This window comes from Dunckerocampus dactyliophorus, chromosome 20 (genome assembly GCF_027744805.1).
Source record: "Dunckerocampus dactyliophorus isolate RoL2022-P2 chromosome 20, RoL_Ddac_1.1, whole genome shotgun sequence".
NCBI classification, from domain to species: domain Eukaryota; kingdom Metazoa; phylum Chordata; class Actinopteri; order Syngnathiformes; family Syngnathidae; genus Dunckerocampus; species Dunckerocampus dactyliophorus.
The window spans coordinates 5,319,475-5,342,561 of NC_072838.1; the positions used below are offsets into that span (position 1 = coordinate 5,319,475).

At 41.1% G+C, this 23,087-nt stretch overlaps 1 protein-coding gene across 3 annotated transcripts in view; it reads left to right on the forward strand.

Annotated features, from left to right (window-relative positions):
• Nucleotides 1–23,087, forward strand: part of gabbr1b (gamma-aminobutyric acid (GABA) B receptor, 1b) — a 250,353-nt gene that overhangs the window by 158,490 nt on the left and 68,776 nt on the right. For all 3 annotated transcript variants that reach the window (XM_054763969.1, XM_054763968.1, XM_054763970.1), the window contains 4 exons: nt 2,350–2,415; nt 4,909–5,100; nt 17,694–17,939; nt 18,954–19,017. In XM_054763969.1, coding sequence (XP_054619944.1) covers nt 2,350–2,415; nt 4,909–5,100; nt 17,694–17,939; nt 18,954–19,017 — 568 coding nt within the window. The remainder of the gene's footprint in view (nt 1–2,349; nt 2,416–4,908; nt 5,101–17,693; nt 17,940–18,953; nt 19,018–23,087) is intronic.

The window sequence follows — 23,087 nt, forward strand, 5'->3', positions numbered from 1 at the left end:
CAAAACACCAAGGTGTTGATCTCACTGCCACGTCGTGTTGCTGGCTACAATCACGTCTTCAATGAAGGTAAAAGTAAGCTTAAATGTTCATTTATGCCTTTCATTCATCATTTACATGCGTTTAGAATTGTTTTATGCATGTAAACCGTAATTGTAAAACTATAAAGACGTGTTTTGTGTTAACATTTGTGAGATTTGTGGTGGAACTGTGTTAGTTAGCAAAGAACTACAGAGTCGACCACTGATGACATCATAGGCGGGCATCGGAGCTGACTTCCACTTCCTTTTTCCATGTATTAGCAAGCTAATTGGATGCTAACAAGGACGTTTTGTGATAAAAACACATTAAGAACACAGTTGGACTCATACAGTGTATTAATGACACGACAAGAATTGTGCCATATTGTACGCTAGCCGAAAAATGTATGCGGACCGAGACAAAATTTTGGCGTCCATTTTTGACACACTAACCGGGGCGTATGCTAACCGAGGTTCCACTGTAAATGCAATTTCTAAATAAAGACAATGTAACAATATCAACAGAATTATACAATTATTGTCTTATTCCTGTCTGTGAAATTGTTGGAGCAAAATACAGTCAGTGGTGCAAAATAAAATAATGCATCACATAAGACAGACCCAACCATGATAAGTCAGTTTCTGCGAAGTAGGATGGAATATTTCCATAGTTAGAGCATAGAAAGCCTGTTTACAACCTTCTAAATATTTTTTTGACTTTATTCGAGCCCTCTAGACATGAAATAACACCCCTACAGCCACCTTTACACTCCTATTACCCAATATACTAGTATACAGTCAAACCTGTCTATAGCGGCCACTGAAGGGAAACAGCAAAAGTGGCCGATATAGGCAGGTGGCCGCTATAGACAGGTTGGCGGCCTTTTTGAATTTGTGCGCACACATAATAACATGTATTCACAAAAAGACTGGAGCAAAACCAAGAGACATAGGGGAAAACGCTCTGTTGACACATAAACAGGTAGGTAAATCTAGGTAACAGCTCCGGTGAGGAAACTAGGCCAGCGACGCACATTTGACAGCGCTGGCCTTTTATCCACCACAAATGTTAATTGGCCGCAGCTGCGCGGCCACCAGGCATGAAGCGGCTGCCTCTTCCTCCCCGAAGAAGACACAGCCCGCCAAATAAGAGCACAGGACAGGGGACGCTTGCTCCTGTCCTGCACAAAAAGCACAAATTTCCATCTTTGATTTTTTTTTTAAACACGATTTTAAAAGCAAGAAATAAAAATTGTAGTCAACGAGCCCGAGGCTATATGTACAGGATACGCGTGAAGCATAGGTGTGTGCGTGAACAATTGAGTGCGGAGGAGGTGCGAAGATCGTCGTAAACTCCTTTCTTATTGAATGGGCTCCTTTCTTATTGAATGGGCTTCTACCACTATACACAGGGTCTATAACATGTAACTTTTCTGCGGGGGATTTTTCAGTGGCCGCTATAGGCAGGTGGCTGTTCTATACAGGTGGCCACTAAGACAGGTTTGACTGGATATAATAATAGAAAATAAGACATATTAGAGATAAATAAGACATACTGTAACATAGACTCACATATTAGCATTTTGAGACTTTTCTGGACAGCGTACGTCCTCCGGTGCTCCACCTAGTTTCTAGTGTAGAATACTACATTGAATTTGTATTTTTGCCATTTTTATGCACACTCAAGGACTTTCTCTGCAAGATTTAAAAAGACATTAGAGATGGGCGGCTTAGGTGGTAGAGTGGCCGTCTCCCAACCCGAAGGTTGCAGGTTCGATCCTCCGTCCTCTCATGATCATGCCGAAGTATCCTCGGGCAAGATACTGAACCCCCAGTTGCTCCTGATGCTGCGTCATCAGTACGTACATGTGCTAACACTGTCAAAGTGCTTTGAGTGCCTTGGAAGGGGAAACGCTCTATACAAGTGAAAGACCAATTACCATTAATTAAATCAATTCATTACAGCTCACAGATTATGGAGTTTTTTCAGCATGTTCAAAATCAACGTTGCCATTACCTGAACCAGCACCAACTAAATGCAAGCATGCCTCCTCTGCCTGTTAACCTTACTTGCTTTCATTCTGGCACACACATGCACACACACCCTTAAGAATGACCTTGCCACGCTTGTCGGCCTAGGTTTAATGTGCAAGATTCATTAGTTATTGGACTGGAAGCCATGGCAACAGCATGAGTATCACCAGCGGAGAGTAGAACTACTGCTGTGTTGGCTCCTGTGTTCCCCACATCCTGACTGCGAGGCCTGTTATACTGTTCTTTTCACGTCCAGCCCCAGTGGGTGACTCTTCTTTTCTTTCTCACTTTCCCAAGCGTCAAGATGCCCGCATCATTGTCGGCCTCTTCTATGAGACTGAAGCCAGGAAGGTCTTTTGCGAGGTAATTGCTTTGAATCTTTTGTTATTTTCTGGCATTTATGGAGAATTAAAGTTTCTTTTCATTCATTTTGTGTGTTTCGGCTGTGTTTCAAATGGAATATTTCTGTCAGTACACCTGAGTTGGTATACTGTACTGTGTGCATCGTGTACTTTGTTCCTGAGTGCGCAAATTTGATGCAATCTCAATATTTATCTGCTTCTTCTTTTTCTTCTAGTCTCTACTTCACACCTCTCTAAGTTGCCTAGATGGCAACTACTGAGCGTAGTTTGTGTCTTAATTCATGCACTTCTGGATTTACACTTTTTTGAGTACAAAAATAGAAGAAGCACAACAAAATTCAGTCAGCTGTCAGTATCCGAATATTGCACTCAAAATGACCAAAATAGTGAGTGTGGACCCACAACGGTTGCCAGATTGGCTATGTAGAAGAAAGAAAGGGGCTAACTTGAAATAATGGCAGCTAAAGAGCAACACGTAGTGGTTGAAAGTTGTGAGCAGAAGAAAAAAAAGCGGGTACATTTCGCAACTGTCATTGTCGGCAAGTGTGTAATGACAGCAGTCAATTTGGGGAAGCACGACAGGGTCAAAATGTGCACACTCAATAACTAAGTGCGCAGTGTATACAGTATACCTCTTTCAGTCTACTGGCGGAATGATTTGATTTGAGACACAGCCCATCACTGCACACTCACCATTTTGACTAGGGATGGGCACCGAAACATGGTTCCTTACTGGCATCGGTGGTGGCATTAATGGCAGTGAACCAACCCAAAAAGTTCCCATCGGTGCCTCATTTGGGTGCTAAACGAATGCAGACTCAGCCACCTGCAACAAGTGGTGGTATTGTGCAAGTCATGTCTGTTCCTGCTCCACGCCAGCCCAAAGCCCTGCCACCCGCACACAGCGATAGATGCCCAACGGAGATTTAAAACCCAGATCATCCTGGCCTTTTGACTGTGTGGCCGACATGCTAACCACTAGGCCACCGTGCGGCTCAAGTGGTAGATACGTTACGACATGGACCATCCTCAGCCCAAATGAAGGTTGTTACAGGTGCCAAGTGCAGTCCAATAACCATTAGAGAGAAGGGTTTGAAGAATAAAAAAAAAATTCTTCAAAGGCCAAGGCTCCTTCAAGGCCACAAAACTGGCCCTTTGGTAATTTGCAGGAGAGCACCAAAAATGGGACATTGAAAGGTGGGAGAAGGTTTGGTTCACTGATTAGAAAAACATGTAAGCTTGACTGTCCTGATGGCTTCCATCGTTAATGCCGTGACAAGGAGATCCCGCCTGAGATGTTTTCCACACTGCACATCGTGATCCTTCAATGGAACAATGGAGCTTCAGGTTGTGCAGGGGTGTCAAACGGCAGCTGGCTATGTGGAGATGTTGCAGGTGGCATCCCTCATGACTGAAGGCCCTCGTCTGTGTGGTAATGACTGGCTTTTTCAACGCTGCACTTCACAATGCCCGCCTGACAAAGGCAAGGGAATAAGCTCACTCTTTTGGTCCATCCTGCATGTTCCCCTGATCTGAATCCAATAGAGGAGATTTGGGAATGGATGGCGAGGGAAGTTTACAAAAATGGACATCAGTTCCAGACAGTGGATGCCATTCATGTGAACCGAAAAACATGCTAGCCAGGGCTCGGGCTAACCGAGGTTTCACTTTATATTGTTGATTTGTTTGTGTGCACAAACCTCATACCTCATACATGTGCTTCTTTAGACCACAACTCAGCAGCAACCATGCTGGTTATAGCCAAGTAGTGCGCTCCATAATGCCTCACTTTTGTCAAGATGCGGTAAATCCAAAATCCGTTTCACAGAATTGTGAGCAATCAATGATGAATGATGAATACGGCAGCAAGGTGCCTTGCTGAAAGGGCTGGCATGATCGTTTATGCACTTGTAGTTATTACCGTCAGGATATTTCTACTGTATGACTATTTGTAGCGCATTAATCATCTTTCCAGTTACAGTAGATATTTCTTGTCATGCAAGGTAGAAATACACAGTGCATAGCACAAGAATACTCTGCAATCCTTGTAATGTTTAAAACCCTTATAAAATATGATGATATATTAGAGTACTTTAACAATGCTTGACATTTGCAGCAATAAAAGAGAACTGCAGAGTATATAAATTCTTCTCTCTGGCCGTCACTATCACAAAACCCTTCCAAGGTCTAAGTGAGCCAACACGAGTGCCACTAACATGAAGTTATCTCATTTAAATATGAATGACCCAATGGGACAGTCTAGGGTGGTAGTGGGTGTCAGAGTCCAATCAGAATCTGTCATCTGTCCCACATCTCATGCTAACTAAGTAGTTAGAATGTCTTAGCAACATTGGGACAGGTCGCTCATGTACTGCTGACACTACAGCTGCCGCCCACCTTCTGTCCCCCTCCGTAAAATAGAAAATTAAATTCCATCACAGTCGCTCGTGTGTCACATGCTGGTCCCTCCTACTGACGTCCTGTCCCTCTGCAGGTCTACAAGGAGAAGCTGTATGGAAAGAAATATGTGTGGTTCCTCATTGGCTGGTATGCAGACAACTGGTTTAAAATCAAGGACCCATCCATCAACTGTACCGTGGAGCAAATGACAGAGGCTGTAGAAGGTCATGTGACCACAGAGATCGTCATGCTCAATCCGGAAACCGTACGAGGAGCCTCCAACCTGGTAAGGAATACTAGTACTAGTACAAGTACTGCAGGGGTGTCCAAAGTTGGCCAGTAGCAGACTCTAAGAATATCAAGAAAATTAAATTAAATTAAAAATAAACTTAAAAATGAAATTAAAAATAAAATAAACAGTAGTAGCAGTAATTTTACAAGAATAAAGTCAAAATATTACGAGAAAACCGTTGTAATCTAACGAGAAAACGTCATTTTACGAGAATAATGTTGTAATATTATGAGGGGAAAACATTTTTATAAGCATAAAGTGGAAATATTCAAGAAAAAAGTTCTTTATTTAAAAGTTGTAATATTATGAGAAACAAACAAAACAGTACAGTTGTCATTTTTGGAAAATTAGGTTGCAGAAAAAGTTCTAATGTTATGAGAATAAAGTGGAAACATGACGTGGAAATGAAGTCATAATTACGGGAAGAAAATGTACAAGAAGAAAAACAACAGTAGAAATGAAAAAAAGAGAATAAACTCATAATATTATGAGAGAAAAAATGACATTTTAGCAGTATAGAGTTGAAATATTAAATAAAAATATGTTGTTTTTTTAAGTCGTAATGTTCTGAGAAACAAAACAATGAAAAGAGGTTGCTGAAAATGTTACAAGATATAAGCCAGTATATATATTACAAGAATAAAGCCAGAATATTACGGAAATAAAGTCATAATGACAAGAAGAAAATGACACCCGAAGAACGAACAAAGTTAAAATAGTTGGAAAAAAAACAAACAAAACAAGGAGCCATGGAAAAACCAGCTGTAATGTTCCAACAATAACGTCTTTACTTGGTAGTGTTCCTTCTTCATGATTCTATGTACTTTGTGCAGTGCATCGGTACCACTGGCAGCAAAACCCCCGCCTTGCTTGACAGTTGCGACAGTGTTCTTAGCTTTGAAAGACACACCTTGACTCCTCCAGACGTTGCTTCTTCTCATTTTGGCCAAAAAGCTCAGCCTCCGTCTTGCCTGCATGTTTGTCCAGAAGGCATTTGGTTTGTCCATGCGTGCAGCTGCAAAAATCAGCTGGAAGGTGTCAACTTGAGAGCAGGGGCTTCTTCTCGCTCGGCACCCTTTCAGTCAATGGCGTTGTTCAACTGGCTTGACTGTGGACGTGACACTACTGTTCCAGCAGTGTTCCGTTCATTGGGGTTTCTGTGTCATTCATGAACATCCGAACCGATGTTATTTCATCTTAGGGGGGGCAGTTTGGGTTTTCTTCGCGATCTTGGCAAAACGGTAACTTGTCCCAGACTGTCCCAGTTTGTGTACAGTAAATCTGCAATAAGATGTTGGTCCAGAACTTACAAAGCAGCCATTCAAACTTTAAACTACTTTGTCCATATTTTCCTTTTTCATATTTCGGCGCTAAACTAATGAGGGTAGTAATGTTATTTAAGACGTCGCCCTGTAGTTTTCTTTCCTACACAATCGTACAGTAGGATACTTGTTAGCTTGTTTTTACACATCATATCACATCAACACTGTCACTGTCTCTCTTCTCACATTTCTTCCTTCCTGGGGACTCATCTGTTTGCTCGGACTAGGAAGGTTTTTGTCTATTATCCTTGCATTGCATTGCTCTCAAGTTCACCCGCAGGGGTGGGCAAACTACGGCCCGCCAAGCGTTTGAATGCGGCCCGCCGGGTTGCTTCCAAAGTATTTAATTTCAACTTTTAACATACAAGCTGACAACATGACTTGCAGGTCGTCAGAGTCAATCTGAGACAACTTTGATGGGTTAAGTAGCTTTTCACAGGCAGCCATCCAGACAACTACCTCACCCACGGTGACAAACAAACACAAGTCAGCAAATATGTGACACACAACTTACCCACTGCGCTGTCTGGGAAGTAAAAATGGAGGAACATTCACATACTCTTTAATATTCAATGTTTCATCGTCCATTTTGTTTATCACACATCCTTTATTCCTTAATTCATGTACATCGTTATCTGATGTGGTCTCATGTTTAAAGGGCTTCTGAAAAAAGAGACACAAGCACATACAGCAGATTGCATGACACTTTTACAGATGAAATAAGACGAATAATTCCAGATGGACTGAATCATAAGCGTAAAATAGCGTGCATGTATCAAATATATAGTTTGGCTGTATTGGCCTAGTATGCTTACACAAACGAGGAATTTGACTCCGGTTAAATTACTGTAGTTCTCACTGTACATATACACAAACACTTAAGGCCCTGTCACACCCTGACGATTTAGCCTGCTTACGCCATAACATATGAAAAATTTGGCCAATACGCTGGCGTACGTCGAATAAGTTATGGGTAAGTTTTGTATAAGTTAAGAGCACGCTGAAGCACGGCGGCATACACCCAAGTCGTCCCAAAATTTTGTGCGTGCACAAAACTTTTTGACATATGTCAACGTATGACTCATACGTCGTGCATACGCGGGCAATAAGTTATGCAATCGTTGACGCCCGTTCACACACGTTATTTGTAAGTTACACACAAGTCGTAGTATGTCAACATACCTTGAGACAAAACTGTGTCTTCTTGGCTCTCTTCTTGGCTGAGAGGAGATGGAGGCAACTGGGGAAGCAGCTTCCGATACCATTGACGATGCCTGAGAGGCGTTAGAACCTGCGTCATCGCCATCAGAGTGAAAGTGGGAGGGGGGAAGCTGTGGGTCGTGATGGATCCCTCTTACGTCCTCGGCCTCGGCCTCCGTCACCGCCCTGATACTTCTTGGCAGCAGTCTTCGAAATTTTCTTCGGCATGATGTTGACACTGCGATGGCTACTGAGGTTATGATTTGAGTCATCAAGCGGCAGCCTTTTTATAGGCTACGGCACGTGATCGTCGGCCATACGCTGCCGTGCAGTTTGCATAAGTTTGACTGGTGTCGGGCATAAGTTGTATAAGTTGTCTATAGGTTATAGAAACGTTCTATATAAGTTACTAATACGTCATGTATACGTGCAACTCATTATGAATACGTTATGTATATACGCCCAAAATTGAAAAAAAAAACTGTCGACAGTTCAGTATGCCATCAAAATGATCACGTCGGGCATGCGCTGGCGAAATCGTCAAGGTGTGACAGGGCCTTTAAGAAATAGATAAATCATGAAAAAGTAAGATTAAGATGTGCAAAAAGGGTAATAATATCATGACAGTGCAATTCAAGTAAATGGGTGTGTGATTAAAAGACAGGATTTTCATTCAAATGTTTTTTTTGGTCAAAACTGACATGTTCAAGTGTTGATGAGAGTGGTGGCCTGGGGGAAGAAACTGTGTGTACAATATCAGCACATCTGTTTTCGGGAAGAAAGCCAATATCTTATTTATAATATTAAAATGTTTTTTGATGATTACCATTATTAAATCCACTGTGCTTCTCTGCTACTCCTTTTCAGACATGTTGAACTGTGCAAGTGTAAACTAGTGATGTACCTCAATGCAACTTGGGAAGCGTGTCAGAAACAAATGAACTATTACCATCAGCAATAAAAAAGAAATGATCTAGTAATGGAGGATATAGACATTTGTCATGACATTCAACATAAATCAAATCGCTTCAAGGTCTTTTTTTTTAATTAAACCAGCTTGCAAACTTGTGAGCAGTTTCCACAAGCTCTTTCCCAGCTCCATTAGGGAAACAAGCTCTTGTGAAACCAACCATCTGGAATGGCGAGGTTCTGTTCTCCCTGAGACTCAAAGCGTCTTTTGCAGAATGGCTTATGAAAGTGCTGACATGGGCTGGGAGTGGAATTCCTTGGCTTGTGGAGTGCTGTTAGGAAACCCACTGGTGTCTAATGAAAGCAAATAATGATTTAATACTGTATGTTAGGGGACTTCAAAATGGAGCAGATTGTCTTGTGTCGTGATTTGAGACAATAAAACATGATCGGATACAAGAAATCAACATCAGTAGCTTCCCATGAGTGGGCAAAACCACCGATCGGGTCATTACTTCTCGAGCTGCATGCCACATTATTTTTCTGCAGTGTAATGACACTCTCACAGTGGAAAATGGCATCACTGTCTGTGAGCCCACCCAAAGATATTACTATTTTGTCTTGACAGTGTCATTCTTTGATTTAGGCAGCTGGATTGCTTGTGAAATTTGTCTGCCATAGTCTGCATAGCTTGCTGCTTTATCCTCTTAAACTCTACGTTTGCTTGTTATTGGTGATTTAAGTGCTCGTGTGATGAATGGACTTCTGTTTTACTAAAATCGGTTGAGGTTTTAGCTGACGTTCTCTCGGTTACGTGGCTGTATAGCATATATGGATACAAGCGTCGCATAGCAATTGCCATACCAACACAAATGCATGCACACAAATGTGACCTGCTGTTACAGAGACATTGATATTATTATTGTTATTAACATTGTTAAGCCAAAGAACTACTTTAATGGCATAGTGACACCTCACCAAACCACACCGCCTGGCTACTAGCTTCACCACACACTCGCTCAAAACACCTCAGACCACTACTGAAAGGTAGCCACTGCTGCTGTGTTTTTGTTTTTGAGTTTGGAAAAGTTAATGCTAGGTGTAGCATTCCTTTCTATGTTGCTATGGCAAATCAATGTGCCTAGGAAAGAAGTTGCGCTAACGCTTAAATCCAGCCATATTGGACGGGTTTAGAGCATGAAGCGCCTTTTTAAGGTCATGCCACAGCATCTCAATAGGTTTCAGGACAGGACTTTAACTAGGCCACTTCAAAGTCTTCATTTTGGTTTTCTTCAGCCATTCAGAGGTGGACTTGCTGGTGTGTTTTGGATCATTACTGCTGCAGAACCAAAATTGGTTTCAGCTTGAGGTCACCAACAGATGGCCGGACATTCTCCTTCAGGATTTTTGGTAGAAAGCAGAATTTATGGTTCCATTTATCACAGCAAGTCTTCCAGGTCCTGAAACAGCAAAAGAGCGTCAGACCATCACACTACCACCACCATATTTTACGGTTGGTATGATGTTCTTTTTCTGAAATGCGGTGTCTTTTTATGTCAGATGTAATGGGACACAAACCTTCCAAAAAGTTCAACTTTTGTCTCGTCAGACCACTGAGTATTTTCTCAAAAGTCTTGGGGATCCTCAAGATGTTTTCCGTTCAGTTTTTGTCTTGGAACCTGCAGGCCATTTTTGTCCAGTGTCTTTCTTATGGTGGAGTCATGAACACTGACCTTAACTGAGGCAAGTGAGGCCTGCAGCTGTTTGGATGTTGTTGTGGGGTCTTTTGTGACTTCTCGGATGAGTTGTCGCTGTGCCCTTGGGGTAACTTTGGTTGGCCGGCCACTCTGGGGAAGGTTCACAACTGTTCACCACCATGTTTTTGCCATTTTGTGGATAATGGTTCTCACTGTAGTTTTCTGGAGTCCCAAAGCTTTAGAAATGGCTTTATAACCTTTTCCACACTGATAGATCTCAATTAATCTCCCTTCAGTTATGTTTTAACAGGTGGGCAATCACTTTTTCACACAGAGCTATGTAGGTTTGTTTTTTTTTCTCCCTTAATAATAAAAAGTTTCATTTAAAAACAGCATTTTGTGTTCAGTTATGTTGTTGTTGGCTACTATTTAAATTTGTATGATGATCTGAAACACTTTTTCACACCACTGTAGGTGTGTCCAATTACGTGCGTTAATGAGCTGCCTCTTTTTATCTGTTTTTATATCTTTACAACGCACAGAAAAGAGAAAGACGATTGTGTGTTCATGTCTCACATCAGGATTGTGGATGATGGGCAACATTTTTTTAAAAAGTGCAGTTTTCCTGAGAATAATACACAAAAAAAATACACAGGGCAGATAAACATGTTTTTTCGTCACCATTGATGTGATTGATGGCGGTGATCATGATGACTGAAATGACGCCTCTGTTGAGTCATCACTTTCTGGAAGCAGCAGTCGATTGTGTCTGTCGATATGACAGGGATGGCGATCCCTACACATTTGCGGCGTCTCGAAGAACAAGGCTAAAACACTCAGATAAAAAATAAACATGGCAGGTGTGCAACAACAGTATGCAGAAAGCAGTGCACGTAGGCGCACAGTCCTCCGCCTCTGGTCTTGCCCATTTCAGCCGCTATTTTATCAGCCCGAATTGGATTATCGAACATTCTAAGTCACCCTGAGAGAACACTGTATGTACTCTCAATGAGTACCCATAAACCCTCGCCACGTCACGCTTCGAATTTTGTGGATTCACTCGATCACGTTTCTTCAAAAATACATTAATGAATAAATCATGCTGTTTTGTGATTGGACACTGTCTGTTATTAGTGAAAATATGCATATCTTTTCACCAATTTTATGTATTTTTGCCTAAATGGAGCATTTTCAAGCATAAAAATGGCTAAATGAAGTACAATGCAAATAAAAGGCATTCAAAAGACGTATTTTACAACGTCGTGATGATATGTAGTATTCTACGCTGGTCACTAGGTGTCAGTAATGTTATTATACTGTTGGGTGAGACACACAAGCACCAGACTTGATCACCGGAACAACAGGCTTCTATTCCAGGTTTGAAAAATTTATAGCAACACAAATGAGCACAAGTCTTTATGTCTTATATGTCTTATTTTCTCTTATTATACTGTATGTACTATATTGGGTAATACGAGTGTAAAGGTGACTATAGGGGTGTTATTTTATATCGAGAGGGCTCTAATAATGTTAATAATCGTATTTCCAATGTTGCAAACAGGTTTTCTATGCACGAACTATGAAGACATTCCATTTACAAATAAGGAATCCGACCTGGCGGAAATTCACTCATCACGGTCAGGTCTGGAATCGCCATTTATTCTTTTCAAAAACATATTCATCGTACATAATGTTGCAATGTTAACATATAAGCCACCTAACATATAATTACACAGCCTTGCCGCAGAGCCAGGCCAGCACATTTCCACCTCTAATTGGTGCGGATTAATGCAATTACCTGGCACAACATGTGACCCCATAATTTACGCTGGACATCGTGGAAGCGGTAAGCAGCATCATTCTAACAGCCTGGAGGTCCAAGAAGCAAAAATGATTTCATCGTATGTGTACTGTGAAGAAAAATAGAGAAAGGATGACGGCTCCTGATGAGGATGTCAAGGAGAGAACCAGCTTATCTTCACCTTCAAAGTACACAGCAGTGCTATCACCAAACAGTCCAATGCTGAAAGCAATGGCTTATAACTCCAGCTGTCAATCAATTCAAATATTTAATTGCATTTTGTTCATAGTTATCTCATAATTAATCCAAATTAATTGCAGATAGAAAGACGTTTTTTGTCGATAATAACTAGATCATTTTAAAGTTCTTAATACACCTGTCAACATCAGAAGGGATCATATGTTTGCTTTACGGAAATTGTTGATTCCACCTTTGCCCCCACGTACTAAGGTGACACAAAACCTCCAAATAGCTGCCTTCAGCTGTCTTTCCTGCCGGAAACTAGCAACTCGTCACCCTAATTTTAGCTCGCAGCCGAGAGACTGCTCGTATCTAATAAACACTCATATGCCAATGTACCACTGTATAAATGACAAGAAAAAATACATGCAGTGCTCCGGCGGTTTCTTCAGCTGGGTCCAGCTGGTGGTGTTTGAGACTCGGCGTGCTCTGGTGACAGTTGGGCTCACGGCGACTGTGGATGCAAGTGGTTTTGGTCTTGTCGGGAGAGCCATTTGCAGGGGCTTTGAGGCTAAACTTGGCATTCAGATCGGAGTCACATTCAGATCGGAGTTGTCCGATCATTGGAGTCAGCCATGAATGCAGAGTGAAATACAGTTCTCCTCCCATTCCATGTGGAAGTGGTACATTTTTGGCTTCTTACTTTGTCCTTCTTGCTCACTCACCTTTACAACCTTTCCTAAGTTTAGAATAAATAAATTGTAGTTAGTTCGGTAGCTAGCTATGCTTAAAGCGGCAGCCGTCTCTTGTGTACAGAGATCCCTAATAAAAACAAAGATGAACAATTCACTTCTTGTCCACCTCTTCCTCAGCTACCCTGGGGAACACATTTACAGTAATACATATGAGCATAAGTCTTATTTATGTCTTAAATGTCTTATTTACTCTTATGATGTCTACTATATGGGTAATAGGAGTGTAAAGGTGACTATAGGGGTGTTATTTCATGTCTAGAGGGCTCAAATCATGTTAAAAAACGTATTTAGAAGGTGGTAAACAGGTTTTCTATAATCGAACTACAAAAATATTCCATTTATAAATAAGAAATACTACTTGGCAGAAATTCATGCTTTCACATCAGACTTGAGTGGATACTTCTCCTCCAGTGAGGTTGACTTTTCAAGCCCCGCTGTTCTGCGCCGCACCAGCCAGCGGACGTAGCCGAGCAGGGAAGTGGGCTTCTCCTTTGTTTTCGTCAGGCAGCATAGCAAACCTGTTTACAACAGCGGGGAATCCATCGCCCACCTTCGCATGCACGCCGCAGGCCACAATGGCAGCATTGTGCTGGAGCATTCCGCACCACTGAAAGCATTCGAATCCAAGAAGGGAGTCCCAAGGAGAAAAGGGTACTTACTGGAGCCAAATCCACCTCAGCAGGCCCAGCTTTGGTCCCGTGTCTGTACGTTTCTGTCACCTTCTCTGACCTGTACATCGGTCATGGTCTCCTTACGTAGGAGCCGTGGTGTGTAAGTCCTGTACTGTGCCACCAACTAGTGGCTGTATCATCTGCCATTAAGGCAGAACCTTGAAACCACCGACCTGTACTGGCCACAGTTGTTTATCCTTCGCAGTGTTAGCCGAATTAGCTCCGAAACGACAATTCGCTTCAACAACGTCTCCCAGCTGGGACGACGCTCTGGGAAGGTTCGGGTGTTTAACAATCTTCGCTCTGAGGACGTTTCGCTGAGGATCCGACTGCAGTGGCATCGGTCTGCGACACTTCCAGCAGGAACCACAAAAAAAAAACAACTGCTCCAGGATGTGAGATGGGACCAAAGAAGGCTAACGCTATTTCAGAGGATGAAATAGAGGACATTAAAAAAATCTCTTAACTTTATGACAGGAGAGACTTCAAATATTGCTAAACATCAGGAATACTGTATGTAATGGGCTTGACATTAAAGAACTGAAAAAACAGAACGTTCAGAAGGACAAAAAATAGCTGCGTTAGAGTGGAGAGTAGCAGATTTGGAGCAATATTCCAGGATGAACGACATAATAGTCACCAAGAACCAAACCCAGGTCGTACGCAAGGCCAGTCCGAGTAGATGGAGAACCTGATCTACACTCGTTAGAAAACCAAGTGGTGGACTTTCTCGGCAGCAAGGGGATAAAATTGGACACCCAAGGAACAGAGACAAGCCCCCCTTTGCCCACAAGAAATAAGAATACAGAACCTGCTGTGATAATACGCTTTGTAAATAGAAAAGCAAAAACTGGAATACTAAAACAAGGACAAAAGTTGAAAGGCATGAACGTCTACCTCAGTGAGCATCTAAGAAAAAGAAATGCCGACATTGGCAGACAAGCTCGACAAATGAGAAAACAAGGCTTGCAGTGTTTATCATTTACAATGAAAACTGCAGCAAGAGAAAGGTGGAAAACAAAAAGACTTCATTTCAAAGACTCCGAACAGAAGAAAGCATGAACGCTTTTAAGAAAGATCTGGAGGAGTAAAGCTGGGAATGCGTCTATAGTGAAAATGATGTGGATGAAGCACACAAACACTTTCTGAATGTTTATATGAAGCCCATTGACGGAATCGTCTAACAAGAAAACGAGGAGAAATCAACCATGAGATTGAGAACAAAGGGAAATATTGATCACCCTCAATATTTTAAACATGGAAATGTCAAAAACGGGGACATGAACGAGGTAGTAGAGATGTTCAATAAATACTTTGCAAACATTGGAGCTAATTTAGAAGAAAGGATGCCAAACAGCTTGTCAGCAGAAGAAGGGAATGAAAGTATAGACAGGAATCCCAACTGTTCCTCACCCGTGTGACAAAAAAGAAATAATTCATATTGTCTATAAAAGTAAGGAAAAAACACCAATCGACTGTAATGGAATCGACACGGGAACGATAAAAATGGTCATTACGGAGATCGCGGAGCCTCTGATCATCAGTAACTTCTCATTTCAGACTGGTATATTTCCAAATGAAATGAAAATAGCTAAAGTAGTACCATTTCTCAAAACAGGAGACAACCATCAATTCTCAAACTAACGACCAGTTTCTCTTTTGCCACAATTTTCTAAAATCATCGAAAAGCTATTCAGCAACAGATTAGATACATTTATAAATAAGAATGAATAGTTGACGGATCGCCAATGTGGATACAGAGCAAACATTTCCACTTCCATGGCGCTGATGGAAATAGCTGAAATGACCAACGCTACAGACCGCTGAGAGTGTGCAGCTGCAGTATTTACGCATTTCATACAATTCATCACAACATCCAAACTAGAAAGGTATGGGATTAGAGGAGTAGTCTTGAACTGGATAAAAAGCTAATTAGCAAACAGAAATGAATACTGTATGTGAAGCTAGAAGAAGAATATGCATCACGTGGCGTACCCCAAGGGTCAATACTGGGGCCAAAATGTTTAACTTATACATAAATGACATCTGTAATGTCACAAAAGACCTAAAGCTAGTATCATTTGCAGACGACACAACGGCATTCTGTTCTGAAGATAGCACACGAAGGCGAATAAAAATGATCACAGATGAAATGACTTCACTAAAAAGATGGTTTGATAAAAATTGATTATCCCTGAACCGAAGTAAAACTAAAATAATGCTATTTGGTCATAGCAGAAAGGACAATTACGTGTAAATACAAATAGATGGTGTGGACATTGACAAAGTGAATGAAAATATATTTCTAGGCATTATAATAGATGACGAAATGAGTTGAAAATCCCACATTAAAAACATAAAGTGGCAAGCAACATTTCTATACTCAATAAGGCAAAATTAGTTGTGGACCAAACATCATTCCATACTCTCGTTTGTTCTCTGGTGTTACCATTTCTAAACTTATTGTGCGGAGATATGGGGAAATAAGTACAAAACTCACCAATTCACTCACCACTACTACTCTAATTTGTTGATCTGGTAAACTTTCAAAAAGCTAAAATTGTGCGTAAAGCACAAAATAACGAGCTACCTAGAAAAAAATTCCGATTCTTCTCATGGAGAGAGGAAATATGATCTCAGGAAAAAATTGGACTTAAAACAGGTACATGTGTGTGTTTTTTTGTCTCATTATGCCGCGTCACATTCCCGCTTTTGACCAGCACTGCAGTTTCAGAGCATATGAGACACAGCTGTCTGATTTATATGAATTAGCCTGTCCATTCACGTTGATGTGTTCGCTTTCCTCTGTCAACTTTTCTTACGTTTGAGCAAGCCATGGTTCTCATTCACTTCTCAGAAAGTAAACACCCAATTTCATTGGCTCATTTTGAGTGACGTCAGCACATTTGCCGTCACGTAACCGTAATAATTGAAGTCGTAACACCCACAATCTGTCCCTGCGATCCGTCCGCTGGCATGATTATATGTTAATATTATTATATTATAGTTCCCATTCGCTTTAATTGGTCGCGGGTCCGTAAAGGGTCATCACTCTGTCCTTATCCGGACCGAGGTCCGCTATTAGCATTATACATGTTATATAAACATCTTTTCACAGTGATATATTGACGGTGGGGGTGGGGGCTGCGGCGGCAACAGCGACAGTGAAATACACAACAAAAAAGGCTAAAAAAGACCCATTTATGCTAATTAAGAAGCCCATTTAAAACAATAGTTGAAGGATAAGCAACTACAGAGTAGTTTACGCTTACCGTTCTGTGTTTCGAAGGTGACCAATCTTCTTCAAAAAGTTGTAAGGTTTAAGTCCATGTTCTGCAAGTTCTCTGTTTAAATGTTTCTCTCTTTTTTTCTCCTCGAAAACTATTGACAAATCGCGCAAATCTTCGCTATAATCACTGTAAACATCATCTGTGTCGTACACCGCTATGTTTGTGTAGCTGAGAGGTGTTACTCGGCTTATGTCACTTCTGGAAATGCCACGTTGCTGCGACAAGGAGCTCGTCATGGCTGATGCCATGAACTTTATACGTAATATTTTAGAGCGCCAAAAATTGCAAAGCCTTTAAGACAAGCAGACCTCCCATTTAGAGCGGCAAGAGTTAATCGGATTATCCAATTAACGAACAACTATTCTTGGATTTGATTTATTGTTTTTGTCTTTAGAAATGTCAATATCCTCTGATTTCAACCTCTCAAATGTGAATATTTTTACATTTCTGTCGTCATCCGTGAAAGCAGAGCTATTATCTTTGTGTTTTAGGCCAAACAACAAGTCAAACTTTGACTTGGGAAAACAGTGATGGACAGTTTAGCCTTTTTTTCTGATGTTTTGTGGACTAAACCTCAAACTGATTGTGTTTGCTTCATATTGATTTGGTCCACCGTCTGGAACCGCAATGATGACTCCATTCATCCAAACAACAGGCTTCAGATTAATCGACGATTAAAATAATCATTAGTTGCAGCCCGACACCCATTCCATCTCACGTTGGTGAATAAACTAAAGTACCTCTTGTCATCTTCCTTCATAGACCTCCCAGGAGTTTCTCAACCAGCTGATGTCGAAGCTGGGGGGTAAAAACGCAGAAGAGACCGGAGGTTTTCAAGAAGCCCCCCTAGCTTACGACGCTGTGTGGGCTCTCGCTCTGGCTCTCAACAAAACTGTGGGACCCCTGAAGGCCAAGGGTCACCGTTTGGAAGATTTCAATTACAACAACCGAGATATCACAGCTGAAATCTACCGAGCCCTCAACACCAGCTCCTTTGAAGGAGTTTCAGTGAGTACAAACCGCCAAGAATGAATGAGCACATGACGAAGTGTGGCATGGGGGCCACTTGCACCCCGCAGATGTTTTTTTATTGGTGGTGGCATACTTTTAGGCCACACCTTAAAGAATATGTGAAGTTATGATGAGTTAGCATAGCATAGTAGAGTATGTATCAGACCACCACCCCATGTAAATGTTTAACAAAGTATTTGTAATGATAAAATATTACTAGTATTGCTACGCACACGTTTTCAAACATACTGTTTTCGAATAGTATTGTGCATTCTTTATTGATTGGCATGTCAAATTATGGTTCTTTGTTTGCATTCGTCAGTAGAAAAAATGTTTGTTTCACAAGCTGTCATTGCTTTTTTTATTGCATTTTTGCTCTTGTTTTTTTTTTCAAAATATTTAAACTTTCTTCTTAATTTTAGTACATTTTCTTTCTGTAACAGCATGACTTTATTTCCATGATATTTTGACTTTATTTTTTGCCAACCTAATTTTCCACAACAAAAAAATCTGTACTATTTCAACTCGATGCTACAAAAATGGCATTATGTTTTTTCATAATATTATGAATTTATTCTCATAAAATTATGACTATGACTCATGTTGTAATAAAACTTTTGTCTCTTAATATTTTCACTTTATTCTCATAAAATTACAGCTCTCGTAAAATTACAGCTGTTTTTTCATGTCTGCTGTTGTCATTTTTTTTCCTTTTTTTTTTTTTGTAATATCATGACTTCATTCCCATCATATTTTGAACGTATTGTTAGATTACAACTTTTTGTCTTAATATTTTGACTGCAGATTTATTTATTTTTGTTGTTGTTGTTGTTGTTGAGTTACTGTTTATTTTTAGAATGTGCTGCGTGCCGATAAAAAACAGCCCCGAGCACTTTGGACACCCCTGCTGTAGAGGACGGCAGTGGGCTGAGGAGAGAGTTGCATAAAGAGAGTGTTGCAAAGTACGGTGCAAAGCGATGGGTGTTAAAACATTCTGCCTGTTTCTTCCAGGGTCATGTCATATTTGATGCTCAAGGTTCTCGGATGGCCTGGACTCTAATTGAACAGCTTCAAGGTATGCCGCTGCGTGTTCCCTGCTGGAATTCATTAGAGTAATGAGGTTATTCAATCACGCCTCTACCCTGCACTTACCATCAAACTGTATAACTTTCATAATTTTGACTGATACTCCCATTATTATCTTTTTAAGTATGCACGTGAACATGAATGTTTCATCCTGAATCAGCAGACTTGGCCAAGGATAGAGTGGCCAGCGCCAGTTGCAATGCAAGAGTGCTCCATTTCACACGTCGCTTAAGAGCAAATGCAGTTGTGATAAAAGATGAATACAATCGTCAATGTTAGAGAATTTATTTTAATTATACATGTATATATACTGTATATGTATATATATATATATGCATACACAGTATGTCAATTTTTATAAATCCAAATGCATATAAATGATGAATGAAAGGGATACGTGAACATTTATGCTTAGTGTGTATGCTTAGTGCTTAGTGTGGCCCAGGGGCTTGTTTTTAATTGTAGAAATAAAATTAAACAAACAATATATGCAAAAATGGAGCTAAAAGCTGAAATGTTGGTATTATGGCTAATAATAACACAAAGCTTTGTCTTTAAATATATATGCATAAGTGTTTTTTTGCTTTTTTACAAAATTACTTTTACCTTCATTGCAGACGTGATGGTTGCCACCAAGGACACAATGTGGCAGCGAGATCAACACGGATCACCACCTTCCTGTTTTGCCATGAGTCATGTCTTGAATTCAATAGTGTTTCTCACCTCAAGTCTCTGCTTTTCTTTTGATCACGGCTGCAAAATAAGCCCAAATGAAGCTAAAGAAAGTAGCAAGTGGCAGAATATTGATTTAAAAAAAAGGTGAGAAACTACTGAATTCAAGAAACAACCGCAAAACACCAAGGTCGTGTCTTTGTCAACAATCACATCTTTAATGAAGGTTAAAGTAACCTTAATGTTAATTTAGCCCTTTCATTCATCATTTATATGCATTCAGAGTGGTTTTCTGCATGTAAAACGATAATTGTAAAACTAGAAAAACGTGTTTTGTGTTAACATTTGTGAGACTTGCGGCGTAACTGTGTAAGCTAGCAAATAACTGCAGAGTAAACTGCTGATGACATCACAGATGGGCGATGGAGCTGACTTGTGCTTCCTGTGTCCATGTATTAGCAAGCTAATAGGATGCTAACAAGAATTTTCTGTGATAAAAATACATTAAAAACACAGCTGGACCCAAGCAGTGTATTAAGAACACGACAAGACGTGTGCCATATTGCACGCTAACCACAAGATGAACACAAACCGCGGCGAAATTTTGTCATAAATTTTCAACGTTAGCTTATGCTAAACGAGGTTCCACTGTGTATGTAAATGTAATTGGTACCTGGGCCTTCAGTCGGGACTTAATCAACTACCACCTACAGTATACCACCGCTAGCAAGTCTGCTTGCAACAAAGGAAGCTAGCAGGGTAAATAGCCGATAAAAGTTGTGGTTCCTCACAAAGTTGATGTCACGTCACATGCTCAACCCTGACGATAAGCTGTAAAAAAAAAGCAGGGGTGTCTATAGTGTGGCCCAGGGGCTTGTTTTTAATTGTAGAAATAAAATTAAACAAACAATATATGCAAAAATGGAGCTAAAAGCTGAAATGTTGGTATTATGGCTAATAATAACACAAAGCTTTGTCTTTAAATATATATGCATAAGTGTTTTTTTGCTTTTTTACAAAATTAATTAACAAATATATATAATAATAATAATGGTGCGGGGGCTATACATGTGGTGTGGCTACGTTTTGGCTAAATTCTAATCTCGTGACATCTCCTTTTCTTCAGAACTACTACTAATTGTTTAAATACTGTGCCGCTGGTGAGCCAGTGAAGAAACGATAGCTCTTTCATTGGCCGGAGCCAATCACCAGCTATCAGTGCACTCACAACAAGCTTGTCAACCCATTGGAAGTCAGTGGAGGTCAGTATATGTAAACAATATAAGAACATAGCAATCTGACTCACGGTGTCATCTTTCAAAGAACACTTTACTAACAGCACGACATTCACCACAAATATACAAACATGTCCCAATATGACTTTACTTTTTTTATTTAATGGTAAAGTTTTTGCCTAAGGCATTGTGTCTGAGCAACGCAATCATTGGGGTGCTGCAATGATGTCGCCTTCCCTCTTTTTGCCTTGTTCCCTGGGTCCTCTGGCTCCCCCTGGTGGACAGAAGCAGCATTGCAGGCATTTTCTAAGCTCTCCTCCAATTAAATGGTTTTCTCAAACGCAATGTCTTATGGGAACACTTTGTTGTTTTTTTTCGTGTAAAACTTGTATTGATACATGTTTGTATATTTCTGAGGTATAATGTTTGAGTGTTATTTGCTGTATTATGAGTTTAATGTTGTGTGTGAGATGAAACCGTGAGTCAGACTGGTATATTGAGGAATAACCTCCTGCAATTTCCAATGGCTTGACAAGCTCGTCGTAAGTTTATTCATAACTCATGGTTCGTTCCTGTCAAATAAAGAACTGACTGGTCCTCACGCACTCGTGCGCGCCACAATATGCAACTTCATGATGTGGACACGTGCGGCTTATACACCAGCGCGACTTATACACCAGCACAAAGATTTTTTAAACTTTTGATTACACACATGCTTTTGTGTGTGTATGTGTGTGTGTGTGTGTGTGTGTGTGTGTGTGTCCTGTCCCGCCATTAGGGTACATAGTATTGTTGATCTAAATGCCCTTAAGTGCTTAACAGATTTACTCTGCCAGGGAAAAGTGTAAGATACTCTTGCCCTGTTATACAGAATTGATTTGACTTGATTTGATGTTTAGTTGTTATGCAAATTTGGAGCGGCTGGACGGGAGCAGGAGGGGATAGAGAAGAAGAGAAAAGAAAACAGAAGGGGGGAGTGCAGGGACAAGGGGGACAATACAGAGAGAGACAAAAACAACAACAATTGCGACAACAGTAACAAAACAACAGAAACAAATGTCATCAGCAAATGTCTGTGATGCCCATAAAGACCATGATGGAGAGGACAAAATATCAACAACCACAGTGATAATACTGCATTGAAAAAGTCATACATATTAGTAGTAATAGTAGTAATTAAAATATTGACCATGAAAGTGAACATAATGACAATAATTGTAATGCACACAAGTGTAATAACTATAATCATATTGCCGACTCGTGGTTAGCTTGTTGGCCACAAAGTCAGGAGATCAGGAAGTTCTGGGTTCGAATCTCTGTTGGGCATCTCTGTGTGGACTTTGCATGTTCTCCCCGTGCATCCTTGTGTTTTCCGGGCACTCCGGTTTCCTCCCACATTCTAAAAACATGCATGTTAGGTTAATTGAAACTAAATTGTCCATAGGTATGAATGTGAGTGTGAATGGTTGTTTGTCTATATGTGCCCTGTGATTGGTTAGCGACCAGTCCAGTGTTTACCCCGCCAGCTGGGATAGGCTCCAGCATACCCGCGACCCTGGTGAGGAAGATGGATAGAAGATGGATGGATATTGCCGACATAACCATCACTGTAATAAAACCAACAACATAATAACACCCTGGTTAAATCAGTAAATTATGTGGGGAAGTACATATGTACTGTGGGTGTGTATATGTATGCGTGTACAGGTATGTGTGTGTGCATGTCTTCATGCATATAAATGTGCGCGTACTGTATGTGTGAACATGTAATTGTCACTGAGAATGAACCCAGCAAGCCCTGCCCCACACAGCCAGCCCCCACCACTAAAGAGCCACCGGGCAGAACCAACACCGGCCCCCCAAGAACCAGCCCACAAAGCCCCCTCCACTGCCGGGAAGACCAGCAAGGGGCCGCAAAGAGGCAACCCCGACCAGAAACAGGGCAACGGAAGGCCGGAGGACATCCAAGACCGGCGAGAGATCACACGCCCCAAGGGCAGATGTGCACCGGGGGCCACACACCAGCAGGCCCAGAGATGCTCCCACAACCGGAAAGGAGCCTGCCCATGGCCGGAAGCGACAGGACCCACGCCACCCTACACCTCCAGGGAGCAGAGCCCGCCCCGTCCCGCCCCGGGCCACCCCATGCCTG